Here is a 20386-nt window from a genome sequence, read left to right as displayed (position 1 = left end):
AGGAATTCAGGGCTTCTGGTTGTCAGTCATGTACTTTGTTTAAGTTGGTGTGCGTTTGACACTATGGCTCTCTTGGGTACCTGAAGTGAGGAAGGGAGGACTTCCAAAAATTAGAACATGCTGAAGGAGCTTGGGATTTTGAGGCATTTGTTCAAACATCCAGCACTCGTTCTGAATGGTGGCAGATTATCCTTTGCTCCAATGTTTTGGATTTCTTTGTTGCTGTAACCATTTCCCCACTAATTTTCATTTAGTATGTACTTAAAAACAAAGAAACCAAACCAAACAAATCTCTGGCAGAATGAAAAAAAAACAAAACCGAAACACCCTCACTTTTTTGTCCACCTGCTCGTGTTTATTTTTGTTGTGTAAGAGTTGTTGCCAGTAGATACCTTCTTCTTTTTATGTGTTAAACTGGCTTTTCAAATGTTTATCTAAACCATTTCAAAGATAGTTGCTAATACTGCTCGCTCTCTCCCTAGTGCTGATCTACTTGTTCCTGATAACCTTTAGTCAGAAACCTGCTCTCTGTAAACCTGAGTTTGGCATTGGATTCCTTTCCTTTTGTAAATACCTCACTTTGGTTAGAAATGGGTAACTTTTTATCCTGATGTATAACAAGTACAACTTTCTCGTTAACAGAGATTATCATAGTTTAGCTGTCTCTGTAGCTAAATCGGAGTTGTATGAACAAAGCCAAAGCTTTGATCATACCAAGGATTATTGTCACTGAAAGATAACTAGAGTGTGGTAGAAACAAACTAGGGCATATAAATGTTGAAGTTTGTCTTAGAAGCTACTTAGAAGACTGCACTAAATATTCATTAAATAAAGGAAGTAGTGAAATTTGTCAGAATTTCATTCAAAGCTATGCTCATCTTGAGATCTGAAGTTAAATGAAATAGTCTAGAAGTCAGAAAGGTGGCTTCCTCTCTGCCCCTCCCAGTCTTTCTTCTACTAGAATTTTCTGCTAAAGACCAAAGGGTCCTAAGGAGAATGTAGTTTACCTGTGTGCAAAGTAATTTTGAAATACATATGAAGTAAAATAAGGTATTGGAACTTGCATTGTTTTCATTCCCATAACATTTGTCTAGTATTTTTAATGAAAACTGAGAGGAAATTAGATGTTGTGAGCAACAGATCACTTATGGCTTGAGTCCTAAGGAAAAAAAAAGAAGCTGTTTAAAAAAAGAATATTTCTGCTGCAGCTATCAGATTTTTAAAGTGATATTTTCAACTCAGATTTCTGTTCTAGCAAATGGTTATTGTTTTGCTTCTATTTTTAAAGAAGTCTTTTCTGTTGTGTAGTGGGAAGGTTGGCCGTTATAATTATTACGACATTGGTTTGTATGTGGCTTCTTCTTTTCATATTTATCTGGCTGTCGAGAGTCATCTTTTGTATTTTTTACTAATCACAAGCAGCTTTTCTCTATAAAAAAGCTTTCCCTCTCATTTTAAGTAAATTGTTATCACATTGTTTCATGAAACTATCATTTTTTAAAAATAAGTACTGCTGAGTAATTCAGTCCCCAGGAGTATGCTTGCACCTCCTGTAAATGTCGTTGCTCAGTTACTTTTCTTCTAATAGTTCACTGTCTCCGTTCAGGACCTCCTGATCTCATTTGTGCCCCTGAAAGAGTGGATCCTACTTAAAGCTGGAAGACTTCTATCTGATAAAGTCTTTAAGATTTTATAGATTTTAAAAAAAAAAGGAAGTAGTATTTTTGCTTACTTGTGGGCTTTGCGATATGTGGCTCTTCATATGTTACGTGACTGTCTCACTTAAATTCTGAAGAAGTGAGCTGAGTAAATCCTGTTCCAGAGTGTTGATAAGAGGGTGCACTATGTCTTGGCTCTAAGTTCATTGTTCGTTTTTGGCCTATACAGGGCATGCCAGCCAGCAGTGTGACCCGTACCAGCTTAGAAGCTGATAGGCACTTGTTATCAGGAACGTGACTAATGAACTTAAAGACTGTTCTTGAAGAACAGATGCTTCATCAGCATGATAGCTCAGCAGAACTCGTTGAAACCTGTGATATTGCTCTTTGCTAAGATGGCACCTCTGAAAGTGTGTGTATTGCTGTAACTGAAGTTTTGATGCTTCCTGATACCTTCCTCTGTTAACAGGAAGGGAGTGACGTGTGCCTGTACAAAAGCCTGCTTTTCTTTTATAGCGTATATTTCTATTCGTGATGATTTGAGAGGTAAGGCTTCTGAAGTGATTAATGTCTTAAGGCAGCTTTTGAGTTCTGGTAGTTTTATAGGATTTTAATACAGTGAATCCCATGGCTTTATGCTTATGGGAAACTCAAATTCTAGTACAATGAAAAGCAGTCTAGAATAGGAGATGTTGAGAAACTGAGTGCATAACATTTCACCTTTCTGCACCAGAGTACTTGAAAGGAGACTGAAAGCAAAGGAATGTGCTATTACGTTTGCTGTTGCAGTTTAAGAGATCTAGTCCATCTCCTTATCAGTGTGGTTGATAAGGCATGGTCTGTTTTGGTATGCTTTCTACAGAATGACTCAAATAATTGGCTTGGCTGTATTCTTGCAGATAGTTCTATTATTAATAGATGTTTCTTTTCAGAGCTTTTACATTTTTTTCACAGTGTCATTTTGTTTTTTTATCTATTACTTAAACATACAATCTGTATCTCTTAGGAAAAAAAAACCAGTAGCATGTAAACCTGGGTAGATACTGATCTCAGGCTTGATTGATTCAGAAACCAAAGTTTAGTACAATGTGTGCAATGATTTTCTTAGGTAAAGCACTAGCTTTTTAAATTCTTCAAAAGAACAGATATTCCAGGCACTGCAGTACAAAAGCTGGGTGATTTTTGCCTTAGACTGTGTTGTTCCTTCCTTGGTAGTCTGTGATTGTTGTTTTTTTTTTCTTTTTTGTTTGTCACACTGAAAGTTTGCATCCAGTTTTTTGTTCCTGTATACCTTTGGTTGTTTTGCCATTATCAGTTTTTCCTGTTTGTGAATTATCTGCTTGACTATGTTAATGGATATCTTTTAGGTTGTCTGTAGAGCGTGACACTGTAATGATCTGGAGCGTTTATTGAGATTTTTAGGACGTAGATGGTGATCTAAGGTGGCAAAGTTGTGCAGAAATCTCCCAGATGTTAAAAAAACCCAACTGCTGTAGTGGTCAGTGTTAAGTAGTTTTTTTTCTAATTATGTTCTTGCTTACCTGGTCAAAATCTAGGTAACCAGCAGTAGTAGCCTAGAATCCAAGCATTTACTTGAATTCTGGCAAATGCTACTTTTTTGGCATCTAAAGCTTAAATTTTGCTATAAGCCCTTGCTTTCTTCTATAGTACCTCACTCCTTTGAAGTTTTAATGTCAAAGCATGTTGTTGATAATAATTCACTAATTCAAATAACTTGTCTAACCAGCAGATTCAAATTTTGACCACTGTATTTTAATTGCTTAACTTAAGCTATTGCCGAAACAAACCTGTCATGTGAGTTGATGAGAAGCTTGATGCAGTTGATAAATGTCAGGAAGTATTTGTGTAGAAACTAACATCCTGTTTGCTCTTCTGACTTCGAGTGAAAGTATGGAGATTCCTGGCACATGATTATTTCAGTAGTCGTACTTTTGATGTCTGTGCGCTCATTCTTACAAGGCTCCGAAGTTTCAAATGCTGAAAAAAAATGCAATTTTGAGGTTAAATTCTAAGTAACTATACATATGAACGAAATGCAGACAGTATACTCTGAAAAGATTCTCTGCCTGTGCTGGCAAAGTTAGGATTGTCGTACTCCTAATGTTGAGACTTCTGTTGATAATACATCGTTAGTTAAAACCCCATCTTTTACCTCCTGAATTCCAGTAAATACAGCTGTATGTTTAAACTTTGTGCAACAAGGAAAAAAAAATGGTTTATGTTATGAGTGAGAGATATTCTCCCTGGAACTAAAAGCTTTTAAATACAGAGTAATTGAGGCAAAATTTATGGGTCTCTTGTCTCTCTCCCAGGGTAAGTTTACAACTGAATGGTAGTTGAGAACTTGATTGGCACTTGTGTTCTTTATCTATCACTGCCTCTCACTGCTTGTTGTCTGTTTTGTCAGGACACTTCAAGCTTGCATAGTTATCATATATGGAAAGTAGTGCTGCTGCAACAATGAGCATTGGGTGAAGAAGTGACAATTAAAGTGATTTGACAGGAGTCAGAGTGGAAACTTGTAAAGCAGAACATTTTAATAAAGTTTGTCTCTCCTAAGATTTCCTACTTGGAGAGAAAACTTCAGGCATACAACAGAACAAGCCTTCTTGCCTCCTAGGAAGCTTATCGCAAGGCTGTATTTTACTTATATCAGTGCATACATATGAGGAGAAGGAGACCTTTATACCACTTCGAAGCTTAGGTTGTGAAATCAGAAGTTACTCCTTCTAATAAATAAATAAATATATATCAGTATTGCTAGAAATGCAGATTGGGCTGATTCTGGCTTTACCACTCTTTCATTGTCTTAATAAACCATTGCTGAAAGTGAAACTTGTAGTGTTAGTACTGTATAGATTATTGTCCTGAACAGATAGATGCTAACTGTGTTCTGCTGATTTCAGGCACCTTATAGCTCTCTACAACTAGTTGAAAGGAGGTTGTGGAGAGGTGAGGGTTGGTCTGTTCTCTCCCTAGTGGCGAGTGATAAGGCGAGGGGAAACGGCCTGAAGTTGCACCAGGGAAGATTCAGATTGGATATTAGGAAGAATTTCTTTACTGAGAGGGTTGTCAGGCATTGGAACAGGGAGGTGGTTGAGTCACCGTCCCTGGAGGTGTTTAAGGATAGATGTTGCATTGAAGGACATGGTTTGGTGTTGATAGGGCTAGGAAAAGGTTGGACTTGATTTGAAGGTCTCTTCCAGCTGAAACTGTTCTATGATTCTATGACAGGCTGAGGGAGCTGGGATTGTTCAGCCTGGAGAAGACTCTGGAGGGACCTAATAGCTGCCTTCCAATACCTGAAGGGAACCTACAGGAAGGCTGAGGAGGGACTTTTTGCAAGAGTGTCCACTGATAGGACAAGGGGAAATGGGTTTAAGCTGAAGGAGAATAGATTTAGATTGGATCTTAGAGAGAAATTCTTCACTACAAGAGTGGCAAGACTTTGGAATAAATTGCCCAGAGATGTTGTGGCTGCCCCCTCCCTGGAGGTGTTCAAGGCCAGGTTGGACAGAGCCTTGAGTAGCCTGATCTAGTTGAGAGGTTGGACTAGATGATCTGTAAGGTCCCTTCCAACTTAGGCGATTCTGTGGTTCTGTGAACTGTTCTGAGTTTTGTGCATTGGTGTGTTGCTTGCTCACCTGTGACGTTAGGTGTATGAAAGGTTTGTTTCGTTCTGGTGCCCTGAGTTAAGGCTTTAGCGCTTGTTACTGTTGCTGAAAGCAGATGTCCTGTTTTCTGTCCTGCTCACTTTGATGTCCCTGTGCATACGCTTGTCACATGGGATGCAGGCTTGCAAGAGCACTCTCTGCTGGGTTAGCTTTTGCCTTTAGTGGGGTCACGCTTCTGATATGCTTCAAAGCATGATTGAGCAAATGCTTGCAGCTGGTGTTAAGAAAGGAGACAGGTGAAAAGCTGAGGACAGGAGGCAGAATAGAGCTGCTGCTGTGGTGTAGTGTTGGCTGGCATAAAGTGTCCCAATGTTGTATGTGGATACCTTGGCAGAAACTGCTCTTTTTCATTGAAGCAAAAGCCAGGAGTATTTCAAAGCAGTGTAAGTAAAATAAAAGGGCACAACTGTTGATACTGAGCAGAAAACTGTATTAGCTGCTGGTCCTCAATTTGTCTCTTGTGTTAGTGTGTGTCAGCAGTTCTCTGCTGCATCAGATTGTGTGACAGTGCTGCAGCTGTAACACTGCACAGGGTGATGTGTGACCAAGCATTTCCGTCAGCTAGTTTTAGAGTCACTTTAAATTAGAGCTGTAGGAAGAAAATGTTTATTGAGTAGTAAAATTACTTCAGAGTTAAGTCAAGGTTTTCTTGGAATGTGTCATCTCAAATTTTATTTCAGGTACATCTGTGCAGTTTAATTGATTGTAAACATAGATGGTCAAATAACCCTTGAAGTCTTTATGTGTTTAAGTCATCAAGCAATTAATTTGGTTGCAGTGCTGTAGGAAAAGAAATTACAAATGGTTCTGCTCGTTTAATGCTGCAGTTGCTGCATTCTGTTGCATAAGGGCTAGTCCAAATACACCTTTGTTATCGTCAAAACTGATTGTGAAAAGCTTAACGTTACTTCTCACACAGGTTTTTTTCTGGATGTCTTTATATGATGCCAAGGTGTAATTGTGCATAATAAATTCTTAAGAAGCATCCTATAGGATCAGGGCAGTGGTGCATCTAGCCCAATACTCTGCCTCATGGTGGCAAAAGAACATGCTGTTTAAGGAGACCTCTGTTTTCTGCAGTCCATGCCCCTCATTTCCCCTGAATGTTTGTAGTTGTTTTAGGAATATCAGAGAGAATGTCTCTGCCCAGTTCCTTTTTGAATCTCCTGTTTTTCCTTCGTGTCTCCAGTCAAGGCTTCACCATCTTCTGTTTAAAGAAGTGCCTTTTTTTTTCTTGTGTGTTTTTAAAACTGACTTCCCTTGGAAGGTGGCTTTTGGTTTTGGCTGATGTAGGGCAGGAAACAGAATGTATGTTTGTGTAGTTGTGTGTTATTGCTCTGTCTCTCACCAGGTATGCCTGAAGACTGTAATTGTGTTCTTGATTAGTTCTCCTTTGACAGACTCAAAGAAGTGCCAAGCTCTTTTAATCCCTTCTTGTAAGGGAAGCTCTTAATTTCAGTGATCATCCTAGTAATCAGTCTTTCCTATCAAAGATTACTTTTATGATCATGCCCAGAGCTAAATGTAATGTTCCAGCTAGATCTGAACAGAGTTTTAGTTGTCATCTGGTTCTGACTTGTTCAGATTTTGGTCTTTATTGCTAGAAGGAGTAATCACTACAAAGAAGGTGCCTGTGGGTCAACTTCATGGCTTTCCTGAAAACTTCCCTGCAGAAGCAGCGTTTAGCTTCTGGACTTAGCATAGGAGATGAAAAGTAGGGTGAAGAAATAGGGCCTTCTCTTCTGAGCTTCCTAGTGGACTATAAGTTAAATCTCTTAATCTTGGCTAGTAAGTATATGTTTTCTGAATCATTATCAGATATAAAACTTGCATAGAAAGCTCAAAATAATACAGTGAGTAGTACATATCTTAAATATTTGAATCACTTCAAGTCCTTGTGAAGGAGCCCATGTAGATCCTCTGTGAGCAAGGGAGCAAGCGTGGGTGTGTTTTTTCTTTCTTTTTTTCCCCTAAATATCTTCACAGAAAACAAAAGTATTGTCCCATCTCTTTGGTACTAAGAAGTCAGTCTCCAAGTACTTGCGTGTTTAGAACCTTCATGCTTCTTGTGCCAGAGAACTGATAAGCAGTTTTGAATTCAGAGATGTGTTGCTAGGTTGACAATCAAGAAGTAAAATCTACAAGTAACTAGTTGGAAGGTGTAATTTGAGCATTCCCTTTGCTTAGAGCCACCCTAGCTTGTGGTAATTATGCAAGTTTAATTTTATGTGGCCAGGCAGGATGCAGGTCAAAATAGGAAATGATGCAGCTTTTTTGTGTCTACCATAATCTCTTTCAGTATACATAGTGGCTGGTTTTGCTCAAGTGCTTTATTTTTTTCTTAGGCTTTTCAATGGTTGTCTTTTCATATCCAGGAGAACAGCAAGTTATTTCTTTGCTTGGAAGGACCAGAGTGGCTCAGCTCATGGTGGTGTGTGAAAAGATGGGATGTGGAGCACAAATGTGAATGGAGTAGCTCCTGAAGTCTCTCACGGTCTAGCTGTTCTCTGCAGCATATTCAGTGTAATTGATTTTGAATAATAACTCAGGGTTTTGTTTTTCTTCCTTCATCACCTGAGATGGCTTGATGAACTTTTCTTTCTTTCTTTTTGCCTTTCTATGATGCTTCAGAATATCCCAGCTGATTTTGGTGATATTCTCATACTTCACTTTTGAAACCCAAATGTGGTCTCCCCTACCTAGAAGATTTTGTAAAGGATCTTTAAACAACTAAAGCCAACTAAAGGGCTTACTCTGCCTACTCTGGAAGAAATAGTAGATTTGTTTAGGCCTCTGATTTCTGCAAAGCACTCAAAGCTTAGGCATCAGTGCTCTGCTGAGCGTAAGTGAGTGGAAGCTATAGTGGACCTGCCAATTCACTTGGTAAGTGCCATAGTTATATCTTTACTGAGAAGACGGTGGTTGCAGATGTAGGATATTTGTGCTTGATTGGGTAAAACCGTGGATTACGGTGTGTCAGATAATCAGTTTCATCTTGTTAGTAGTCTGTGAGTTACTGACCGTTTCTTATTGGGTACTTAATAATTTGTGATTCAAACATGTGTTGAAGATAGATCAGAACACTCCAAAGTATTCGTACTTTCAGATGCTAACTCACCAAGGTTTGTTCACAGAACACCCTAAAGCTGCAATTTGTGGATGGTTTAAAACTTTTGGAATAACCTCTGGGAGTTAAAATATGTCTTCAATACACATATTTGTGGTTCAAATGGGGGTGGGTGGGGGTGGAGAAAGAGTGGTAAAATGAAAAACAGCCTTTATTATTCTACCCAGAGCAATTTGTTTTAGTAGTCAGATGACAAATGTTGGGTTTTCTTTCATTCTAGGTTCAAAGGATCTTGTGGTAAAAGCACAGGTTTTAGCTGGTGGTAGAGGAAAAGGAACATTTGAAGGTGGCCTCAAAGGAGGAGTGAAAATAGTTTTTTCGTAAGTTGTTTCTAAATTATTCAACCAAGTGGAAAAAGTTTCACATTATGCATTGAACCTATTGTTTAGTTTAAAACCAATGTTTTTAATAATTAACCTTAAAATAACAAAAATTAGGGAAGATTCTCTTATGCTACTTCTGTTCTTCCAGCAGTTTCTTTGTCACATTATGAGCTTCTTTTATTCTAGTCCAGAAGAAGCAAAAGACATCTCCTCCAAAATGATTGGAAAGAAGTTGTTTACCAAGCAGACAGGAGAACAAGGCAGGATATGCAATCAAGTATTTATCTGTGAGCGCAAATATCCCAGGAGAGAATACTATTTTGCAATAACAATGGAAAGATCTTTTCAAGTGAGTAATGTTAAAAATAAAAGTAAAGTAATTAACTTCTTATAGCTGAATTCAAATAGAAAAAACCCTACAACAAAACTGTCGTCAAGTGCTTTTGAAAATGAGGAATACACATGAGCTAAATCTTGGTTCCTAGTATCTCTGACTATATGATTGCCTAATTGTTTAACTGCTTTAAAAATGTAAGGTTACCATTTAAATGTAAGGAGTAACAAATTAGCATCAGTAGCACCAACTAAAGTTCAGAGTCATATGGCTGAAGGGGGAGATGGCTGGAATGAGGGGGGTCATTTTCATTTTGTTTTTAGCTTACCTTGTTTTTGCACTTACCTACCAGAGGCTAATACTAGAATTGAGTTTTAAAAATACGACTTTGTGGGTGCGTGTACATGTACATACTATTTTAAGAGTGTCAGGAAGAAGATAAGTAAAAGTCTTTTGGTAGAGTCAGTGCATAAATCAAACATTCTTTTTCTCCAGTGTGTGGAGGTACTTAGAAATACACAGGTGTGGCCCTCAATTTTCAAAGTACTGGTAGCTTTCTTATACCAATACTTTTCAGGAACTGGTAGGAAGGTTTAGGCCTAGAGGTCTGTCTTCAGAGCTTTTAGGAGGATGAAGGCTGTAGACTCTTCTGTTGTATGTTCTGTATGTGTGCGTACATAGTTTTTTAAGCTACAATTCAAGCCTGGTTACTAAAACTTGTCAGTGTATTTTTGACAGACAGATGTTCCATTATGGAGTCTCCTTCCTTGGAGACATTCAAAACCTGCCTGGACACGTTCCTGTGCGATCTACTGTAGGTGATCCTGCTCTGGCAGGGGGGCTGGACTAAGATGATCTTTTGAGGTCCCTTCCAACCCCTGACGTTCTGTGATTCTGTGATGGAGCACAGAGCATGTATTGCTAAATAACTTCAACAAAGCCAGGGTAAAGTAGGTCTTAGAACTTTATTTGTTGACACTCAGTAAAAACTAAGTTTGGCCTATCCAGGTGCTTAAGAGTCTGTAGAAGCATTTCTCTTGGTAATTAGAAGAGTATCTCTGCCATGAATATGAAATAATTTTCTATGGAGGAATGAAGAAAGTAGTCTTACTCTTTTATTTTCCTTGTTGCAAAATTAGAGGTTACGTATTGTGTTTATTCCTTCCTCTTCCTCCGTAGCATTCTGATAGGAAAGTATCCATTGTGTGCCTTGGGCACCTACATTGCATTGTAACAGCAGGGAAGATCCAAATGTTACAGTACAAACCCCAGATTTACCACAAGGTGGCATTAAAATACGGCAGATGGCCGGATTTTATAATCTTAAAATTGTGTAAGCAATAAGCAGGCATCCTTATGGAAATAAAATTTACTGTAACTGATTTAAGCAAATTAGATAAAGAGGAGAAACATTTTCCTTACTTGTCCTTGCTCTTGTATAAAAATAAAGAAAATTCTTATTAGTGTATATTGAGCATATCTGATCTTTGTCGAGTTTTTAGATGTGCTTGTAGTTGCTATAGTTTGTCTAGGATGCTTATGATGCCTTTCAAAAGAAGGAAGTGTGAAGGTTGACTAGGACATGGAGTGCATTCCTGATTTCCCCCTTCCTTTAAGGGAGGGGAAAAATGTGAAATAGTCAGTTGAAAGTGGAACTTGATGTCTTGGGTGTTATTCATCAATAGGTTTTAAACACAACTTTTCACTTTGGTCAGTCCTGTGGACAAAGAGTTATTTTTGTAACATGTTTGTAGCTTCCTGACTGTTCAGGTCATGAATATCAGAAATGTTCATTGTGTTGAACATTGCTATTAGATTAGATAATTAATCATCTCTTGTATTTCCATTTGGAAGGATGATAGTTTAGTAGTCATGGTAGTGTTGGTTGATGCTTGGACATGATGATCTTAGAGGTCTTTTCCAACCTTAATGATTCTGCGATTCTGTGATGACGATAGAGGGGAGTGGTGTGGCTGTTAAGCGTGTTCTCAGGACCAGTGTCACACTTGTAGTTAATGGTCAAGAGTTATAAGGTGGTTTAATGTTTTAAGACCTGTGCTGATAAGAAATGCTGCCTTAGTGCACAAGTTGTCGTCATCCACGCACAGTTGGTGATAAGGGAAGATGGGCTGAGATGGTAGGAGTCTGTCTTTAACATAAACTGGAGGACTGTTCCCACAGGGAGAGAATTTTTAGGTTCCATAGTAGTGAGTCCTTGATGCTTTTATTGAGATCTAGATAGCTTTTTTTAAAAAAAATCTGCTGCAAATGTTAACAATTCAGATTTCTTAGTTTCTTATGTTATTGAATAATTGAGCACTGTTTTCTGAAAACTCCCTGACAGCTATAGTTATTGAGCTTTGGGATCCTACTGAAAATGCAATAATTTTGTCACTTAAGTTCTGCAGACCTGGATTTGTCCTTGGAGTTGGAACAAGATAGAATGAATAAATCAGTGCCTGGCATTCAATGTGTGTTTGTGTAGGGGTGAGTGGCAAAGAGGGAGGTGAGAAGGCTGTTCTTTTTCTGGTGATAACCTAGGAGATAAAATGCATACGATTACTGAATTTCTATCAAAAATTAAAACTAGTATGTCGGTGTTATTTGCTGTTGCTACAGTCTATGTACAATGAAAGTTTTCCTAAGTTTCAGCCATGTGGTACAAAATTACTTATGCTCTTTTTTTTGCCTTTTTGTTCTAGGGTCCTGTGCTGATAGGCAGCTCTCAGGGTGGTGTTAATATTGAAGATGTCGCTGCAGAGAATCCTGATGCGATAATTAAGGAACCCATTGATATAGTAGAAGGCATAAAAAAGGAGCAAGCTGTTAGGGTAATTGTTAATGTGGAAAAGTACACATTAGTGGGGACTGGAGGGTTGCTTCTAAATCTTGTGGAGTGTGCATGCATTCAACCTGCTGAGTTACCTTAAACCCTTTTGACATTGCAGATTTAAGTATTTTCAGGTGATAGTCAATGTAAAATCCAGCTCTGGCAGTGCTTTATCTAGCTTTTTGTAAGGGCATGTTATGATGACTTTTTACTAGCACTTTTTTAGGATGAGTGCAGTGATTTGTATTGGAAACAATCTTATCAAATCCAAGAGAATTTTTTTTGCAGGAAGATGGGTTCTACATCTACATTTTCAATTGACACTGAAATAAAAGCTAAACTGAGACATTCCTAATTTGTAATTAAATCCAGTCCTGAACATCAGTTAACTGATAACCGATCTTTTACTTTCAGCTTGCCCAAAAAATGGGATTTCCTCCTAATCTGGTGGATGAAGCAGCTGAAAATATGATCAAATTATATAATCTCTTTCTGAAATATGATGCTACTATGATAGAAATAAATCCTATGGTGGAAGATGCATCAGGAGTTGGTAATATTTCTTCTTCATATTTTTGTGTAACTTGACATTTTTGGTAACTCTTAGTTGCTTCGCACTGTTAAAACTTCAGCTATGTACAGCAAGAGGACTTAGCATTAACATGGTATATTGAAAAATGAATTTAACAGAGCATATAAATTTGAGAATCAAAGCATAGTAGATCTTTGCTCTTCATTGCTAGGTAGGATCTTAAGATTAAATAGCTTCCTTTATAATTTTTATTTATTTAAAAAAATAACAAATCTTCCACTCTTCACCATTTGGCTACCCAGCACAAGGCGTTCCTGGAAATTGGGTCTTTTCAGAATAAATGAATTGAAACTTGAGCCATTTTATGTATTCAAGTTGGTCCTGAAAACGTAACCAAAATAGTAGCACTTTCTAGAATTCTCTGGCTTCAGAACTTCTCAGGTGTGAGAATGACTGATTGAGTTTGATGGGTGGTGTATTGAAAGACTATTGGTTTTTAAGTGATACTTCCACACTTACCAGGTTTTTAGTATATCCAGTTGCAGAATAGTTAGTTAATATTTCATCACAGCCAATTCCCCTCTCACCAAAAACTAAATCTGTGAACAGTATTTATACTTGAACTCACATAAAACAGTTTTAAATTTAAACATGAATGTGACTCCTTCATTGAAGCTTACAATTACTCTACTTTTTTTTTTTTTTTAATAATACTGCTTAAATGAACAGTATGGAGCAGTCTCTCACATCTGTTTCTCATGCCTTGTCATTTTTATATGATCTGTAGTGAGGGGTAGAAATCAAGTCCTGCATCGGCAGAGGCAGAAACATTCTTCTAATATAAAGAATATTCTAGGTTTTCCATGTCACCTGTTATGTCTAAGTGAAAATTAACTTTTGTGTGTATTCTGACACTTTCTTCTGACTCAGGTGGTTTTATTTTTATTGTGTTTCCGTGTGCTTACGTGCATGCACACATCTGCTATATATTTAATCTAAAAGCAGAAAATTAGGAGAGATTAAGAAGAACAACAAAAAAAAAAAGAAACCAGAAATCTTCTGTAGAGATTAGTTTTATCGAAGTTTTAGCTAATTATCGAAGCACATTTTTCCCAGGTTTATCAAAGCGTCTTTGTTTGTCCGGTGTCTCAAGAAATGCAGTCATCTTCCCTTTCTGTGCAGTTAAAGAGACTTAACTGAGTGCGTGGGTACACTGGAGAGAATTGTGTGTTTACATGCAGTGCTAAGTGTGTCTTTTCAAGAAAACTTTTAAGTTTGGATTGCGTGAGCTAGCTGCCAAGTTTGACCTAACATACTTTAAATATATTCATGTAGCAGTTGAGCTATTATTCTAGTATTAAACAATTTTTTTTTCTTCCTTTTCCATTCAGTGATGTGTATGGATGCGAAGATAAACTTTGACAGCAATTCAGCCTATCGTCAGAAGAAGATCTTTGATATGCAGGATTGGACACAGGAAGATCAAAGAGACAGGGATGCTGCAAAAGCAGATCTCAACTATATCGGCCTGGATGGAAACATAGGCTGCTTAGGTATGTTCTATTTAATGAATTTTAAATGACCTAATGGATTTAAAAACCGAATTCCTAAATGTTATCTTTATTCTCATATAGTCAATGGTGCTGGTTTAGCTATGGCTACAATGGATATAATTAAACTTCACGGCGGAACTCCAGCAAACTTCCTTGATGTTGGTGGTGGTGCTACAGTGCAGCAAGTGACAGAAGCCTTTAAGCTTATTACCTCTGATAAAAAGGTGAGGGAAGAGTTGTCGTACCAAGGTCCTACACAGTGGTAAAGCAGCAGCCTATGACTTGAAAGACAATGCTTAGTGCATGTTCTCCAGAAAACATGTTTGTATAAGCATAGAACTAAAGAGAGAATGGAGATGTTAGCTGCATCTTGATTGAAATGGAGAAGGCCTGAAAACTTGTTGATTTTTTTCCTTTTTTTAAAAAAGATTCTTTGACTGTGTACTTAGTAGGTGGTTTTGTGTCCTCCGGTTGAAGTTAGAGCTGTTTTTGAATCCTTCCAGAAATCTTTGAGGCAGAAACTTACCCACCTGCTGCTTAAATAGAAACCAGTATTCAGATGGGATTGGTTTTGTTTTTTCTTTTTTCTTTTTAATTTGGGCCCATTTTGCAGATGGATCTGTTTTGTGCATGGAGTTCTAGAGATTAATATTCACTGTGCTGTGCACAAACAAGTTTCTGAGGTACCAATTATGTGAAATGTAAGACAAAATAACTTTGTAATGGGCTTGAAAGGGCATTAATCTTTTATCCTTTCGAAAGTTTATCAGAAGTGTTTGAATATTATGCAGAAAATTAATTGGTTGAAACTGGAGGAAGAGGTTTACCATCCCAGAAGGACAATGCGAGGACTGGATTGACGGCCTACATAAAGGTGCTTATCCCAGTGGGAACTCAGTGGCAGTTTGGGACTTTTTTAAAAAGCAAGAAAAATATGAACAAGAGGTAACTGGAAAAGGTGTGAGTAACTTGCAGGCCATGGTAATGGACCAGAATTTCATGCACCACTTGCTCATCTTTGAAAAGGGCCAGAAACAAATAGTGATGTTGCAGAAGAGCTTAGTCTCTTCCCTATTGGAAAGATTTTTCTTACTAAATGCAGAATTTGACACACTCTCCAAGAGTGTCATAGAATCATTTAAGTTGAAAGAGACTTTTAAAGTCCGACCATTAACCTAGCAGTGCCAGGTCCACCACTACACTGTGTCACCAAGAACCTTATCTATACATCTTTTAAATACTTCAGGGATGGTAACTCAGTCACTTCCCTGGGCAGCCTGTTCCAGTGCTTACAACCCTTTCGGTGAAGAAATCTTTCCTAATATCCAATCTAAACCTCCCCTGGTGCAACTTGAGGCCATTTTCTGCCATCCTATCACTTGTTCCATTATGAAAAGAGACTGACACCCACCTCACTACAACCTCCTTTCAGGTAGCAATAACATCTCCACTGAGTGTCCTTTTCTCCAGCCTAAACAACCCCAGTTCTCTCAGCCACTTCTCATAACACTTGTTCTTTCAGCAAGCTGAGGGCAAAGTGAGGGATGCAGGCACAGAGCACCTCAATTACAGAAAGAGAAGAAACAGAAGAATTTGGAGATTGTTGATTTTTGGGACAAGTTCTTGCAATGCCAGTTCTCTGATGATTCATGGACAGAGGGTGTCCAAACAGACTTCTTAATATATTTTTCCCTTTCTGCCCACCTTTAGCTGCTCACTATTTTATCAGAAAACAATGAGTGTGACTGGGATTGCTGGTGCTGAAAGTCAGTCAGCAGTACAACACACTGGTGCCATGGCTTGTGCTCTGAGTTCAGCTCAGGGGCTGTTTGGAACAGCTGTCTGGAGTGCCAGTCTTAAGTTACTGCTCCCCAGTTAGTAGCACGAGCAAGAACAACATCACATGGAGAATTGCAAAATAATGAGAACAAAGCTACTGTTTATTAATCAATTGCACGTTAATGTTTTGTCTTAAGTTTATTCTGCCTTCCAAGGCTGCTTGCACATTCTTGCTCCTGCTTTATTATGTATTTCACCATTAACCATGATCATTGTTTCCATCACCTGAGTAGGAAAAGACTTTACCTTAACCTAAGACTTTGTCCTCCTGAATAAAACATTTTTCAGACAGCTTAGCTCTAAGCATGTTAGCTTTTAAGAAAGCCATATAAACACTGTCTTGTGTGTGAGTTTTTGCAAACTTCCTGTGTTCTTTAGCATGGCTTCTTCTGTAGGTGGAGGTACCAGTGTGGGAGGTGCCTCTGCTGGAGTAATGTCAGAAATGGAAAGTTAAACAGTTGCCAAATGAAGTTGTTAGGTGACTTCACTGAAGTTTCGTCTGTTTGATTTGCTTGAAGATCAAACAGCTGTCTTATTAATCATGTTCCAATATTCCAAAGTAATGGACAGTGTTTGCTTTGTACAGAAAACAGTTGCTTGTCTTCTCAACGTAGCTACACAGAATACACACTCTGAATAGGAGAAATGGCTATTGCCTGCAACTCGTGCTGGTTTGAAGGACAATGTGGAAGTTTCCTAGGACAAGCATTTTTGCAATAGGGTTATCCGGAAGTAACTGTTCTGCTCTATGTGACTTTATAGAACTGAACTTTTGTTGCTCATGTTCCCTGTCTTTCACAGAGTACTTATGGAGCTTCAATTTTCTTTAGGCTGAGAGACTGAGTGGTGCTTTTGTCTGATGTGCCTCTGGCCATTTTTAATGTCAATATTGTCATTGATTCTGTAGGTACTGGCTATTCTAGTAAATATTTTTGGTGGCATTATGCGCTGTGATGTGATAGCACAAGGCATCGTTATGGCGGTAAAGGATTTGGAGCTAAAAATACCTATTGTGGTACGGTTGCAAGGTGAGTGTCCTTCCGTATATGTTAAATATATTTCTGTTTGTATTGACAAATGTTCTTAAGCTTATATTTTACTTAGCAAGTTGCCTGTAAGCTGAAGACTGTAGAAAAATAAGGCAGACCTTAAATTTAGGTGATGAGGATTGGCAAGTTAAGAACAAGAGATTTCCTGCTTTTATAACTACTGAAGTTGTCTTCTAAATTTATTTGCTAACTTGCTTTTGGAACGGGCTTCCTAGAAAAAATATAGGAATACTTTGGTAGTAGTAGTCTCCTGTTTGCTAAGAGTGGCATTTTATCTCTTTGTTAAGGTACACGAGTTGATGATGCTAAAGCTTTAATAACTGCTAGTGGCCTCAAAATTCTTGCATGTGATGACTTGGATGAAGCTGCAAAAATGGTAAGGGAGCTGGTTACAAAAATTCTCTTCAGAACATGGCATCTGTTGCATAATATTGAAAAGTTGAAACGCTAATCCGGTAAAGGTAGCTTGGTATAAATGATAGTGCAAGTTATTATCAGTGGCCTGAAGCAAATGTTTTCCAACTGGTAAGTATGTATTTTAAAAGGAGAAGAGCTACACAGTTGGAAGTTATTGTACTCCTGAATTTCTGTGTTCGGGACTTTTTTTTTCCTTTCTCCCCTCTGAAGAGCAGGTTAAAAAATAGGTTTAAAAAAAACCCACCCCAAAACAGATAAAGGACCAGATCAGTCACTCTCCTTCTTAGGAGAATGGCTAAGAGCTTTAGCTTTATAAATTGGAAGAAAATACTTAAACTGAGGTAGCTGAAAAATGCAGTGCAACTCTTCCTTTGATAAACCACTATGTTTCAGTTTGCAGGATTAAAACCAAACATAGTTGAGCATCCTGTTGCCTCACAAGGTAATTAGATATTCAGACAGGTTGTACCCCATTTTTTTTTCTTCTTTTGAGGGGATGTGTTTTTTGTTCTGCTTTATTTTCTTGGGTTGAAGCTGTAGAAGCAGCTGTGGATTGCTTGGAGGAGAACTTGCTTAGCTTGACACTATGGCCCTGTGTTTTAAGGAATAGTATTAAGTCCTGCCAGGCTGGTCAAGCTTTGGTTAGGTCAGTGAAAATCTTCCCTAGCAGTACCTATGGGTCTTTAAGCAATGTTGCATCTATGTAATGTATCTTCTAAAGCTGCTGCCGAATCTAAAGTTCTTGCCTGAATCATGGAGCTGTACAAATGGAGTTAAAATTAGGTTTGTAATCTTAAGTTATTTTCATGTGTAGAAGCACTCCTTGAAAAGGTTGTCACTGTTTTTTTATGTTGCCTGTAGGTAATTCCTCAAACAGGTTTATATAAGGGAATGTCAGGAGTGGGATAAACAAATGGGTAAGAGATCAGGATAATAAGCTGAGCATTCAAAGCAGTGGTTATAAAAAGTAATGTTGAACGTATATTTTTTTTCTCTCTAAGTATCTTTTTTTTTTCCCTATCAACAGATGTCTCTAAATTTTTCTAGCTAACTAATATTTTAGGTGCTTTTGAAGTTAGGTAATGTGGACGAGAAAAACATACGACAAATGTGTAGCAACAGTGAAGATGAAAATTTTTGATCTGCAGAAAATTAGAGGGCATCTGGTAAATTTTGTATCATGGGGAAACTTAAGAATTCTGGATCTTTCTTTTTTTTTTTTTTTCCTAAAGAACCACTTACTCAGTTATACTGTTTGATTCTAGGCAGGAAATAATTCATAGAGGTTTTGAGTTATTACGCAAAAGAAGTTGAAACTCTGTAAGGTACCAGAATAAGATCCAGAAATGCTTGCAATAAAAACTCGAGGAGAGATAGCTTCTAGATGAATCTTTTGTGAGTGGGCACCCCACCGACTCCCAAGAAAACAAAGTGGCACAAAAAGTTCAAAAATTTGTAGTATTTTATCATGGCATTTTGTTGTAAATGAGAATCGGGCATTGTATAATCGTGTGAGATGTTTTCTGGAAGACTTGACTGATCTTTCATTTAGAAGCGATTCAGAAGCACTGGACTAAGTAACAATCCCAGCTGTGTCCCCCTCCCCTGTCCTCCCTCCCCCAGCCTGCCGTGTTAGGCCTAGATCTTGCTTATGATTCTCTGGCCTTACTTTGTTTAAAAAGATTGGTCCAGCTCACCCAAGTTAGGGTTGTTTTGAAAATAAGTCTTTATTTTCTGTTTTTCAGGTGGTGAAACTCTCCGAAATAGTAAGCTTAGCGAAACAAGCTCAGGTGGATGTTAAATTTCAGTTGCCAATTTGATCTGAGGAATGTACATGTTTTCTGAAATACTGTTTTGTTTCTGTACCCGAGATATTTTTGGTTTTTTTGTGTGTGGAGGTGTTGATTAACAGGCGCACAAACAGAAGTATCTGGTCTGTAATGTTAACATTCGGAATGGTCAGAATTCTTGTAAAAGCGTGTATTGCTGATATTTAGTCCTTCTTAGTTGTTGTTCTTCAAGCCTCCAGCTTCAGCTGCAGAATGTCACTTATAATATACTTCTGTGTTGTCCAAAGTAAAGCTTCTGGTTGAAAAATAATTATTCTGAATAAATTCTGAAGTTTCTTTACTTGTAAATTTGTATTAGCCTTGGTTAAAAGTAAATATAACTAGACTATTTAGTTGTCCATGTGGAGAAATGTATTGAAACGGTATTTTATATTGGAGACAGTTGTACTTAGCAGTGTAATGGACATGAGCAAACCAATCATTATTTATGAACAGGTGCATTTGAACTTGATCAGAAACATTTTTAGAAATACTTCCTTGAAGTGGCTGGTAACTCTTCTGGACAACGTGTTTAATCACTACAAAATATACTGTAGCACTTAGATTTTCACGATTTTCAGTCCTTACAGAAAACGCATCATGTAGTTTTATATATGAACAAGCATTTACCAAATGTCAAGGAGACAGAATACATAGAGAATTAAAATGTCTATTGTACATCACTAATAAAATTGTACATTAATAAAATGTCTCCCAAAACTTCTACTGTCCTTTTCTTTATATGACGCCATTTGGATAAATTGCATATACTCATGGATTAAACCATAATTTAGAATAGCAAGCTAAAAGCTGTTCAGGAGTAAATTTACAATAGCACGTATGTTAAGTTTGGGTTTTTTTCTCCTTGAATTGCATTACATGATTAAAAACACATGAACTCATGCTGTGTAGGAAAAAACTTGGAGCTGTAATGCATATAACATCTTACTCAAGTGGCCATAACTGATTTCTTCACAAATAAATACACAGGAAAATGTTGAGTTTTTGGGGAAATGTTGCTTCTGCTAATGTTAATCATTAATTTTTGTCACCTTACAATGCTGTTAATTTTGACATGACGTAGAACTTGGAACTTGCAAGATGATCCATTTACTACTTCATATTTTATAGAGTGGTGGTTTGCTTTTTATTTTTTTCCCCTTGACTAACTGTAGTGTAGTTTTATAAGAAAATAGTGAA

General features: G+C 37.7%; 1 protein-coding gene across 1 annotated transcript in view; it reads left to right on the top strand.

Moving 5' to 3' along the window:
• The window catches only part of SUCLA2 (succinate-CoA ligase, ADP-forming, beta subunit), a 21830-nt gene extending 1921 nt beyond the window's left edge, over window positions 1-19909 (top strand). Inside the window, exons 2-10 of the mRNA XM_009869911.1 lie at window positions 8701-8800; window positions 8990-9152; window positions 11840-11968; window positions 12382-12520; window positions 13891-14052; window positions 14134-14276; window positions 16799-16919; window positions 17228-17316; window positions 19103-19909. Of these exons, the coding sequence (XP_009868213.1) occupies window positions 8701-8800; window positions 8990-9152; window positions 11840-11968; window positions 12382-12520; window positions 13891-14052; window positions 14134-14276; window positions 16799-16919; window positions 17228-17316; window positions 19103-19177 (1121 nt within the window). The 3' untranslated portion in view covers window positions 19178-19909. The remainder of the gene's footprint in view (window positions 1-8700; window positions 8801-8989; window positions 9153-11839; window positions 11969-12381; window positions 12521-13890; window positions 14053-14133; window positions 14277-16798; window positions 16920-17227; window positions 17317-19102) is intronic.
• Window positions 19910-20386: the final 477 nt, after the last annotated feature.

Source organism: Apaloderma vittatum, unplaced genomic scaffold (assembly GCF_000703405.1).
Source record: "Apaloderma vittatum isolate BGI_N311 unplaced genomic scaffold, ASM70340v1 scaffold4715, whole genome shotgun sequence".
In the NCBI taxonomy this organism is placed as follows: Eukaryota; Metazoa; Chordata; class Aves; order Trogoniformes; family Trogonidae; genus Apaloderma; species Apaloderma vittatum.
This window is presented reverse-complemented; position numbering and strand designations above follow the sequence as displayed.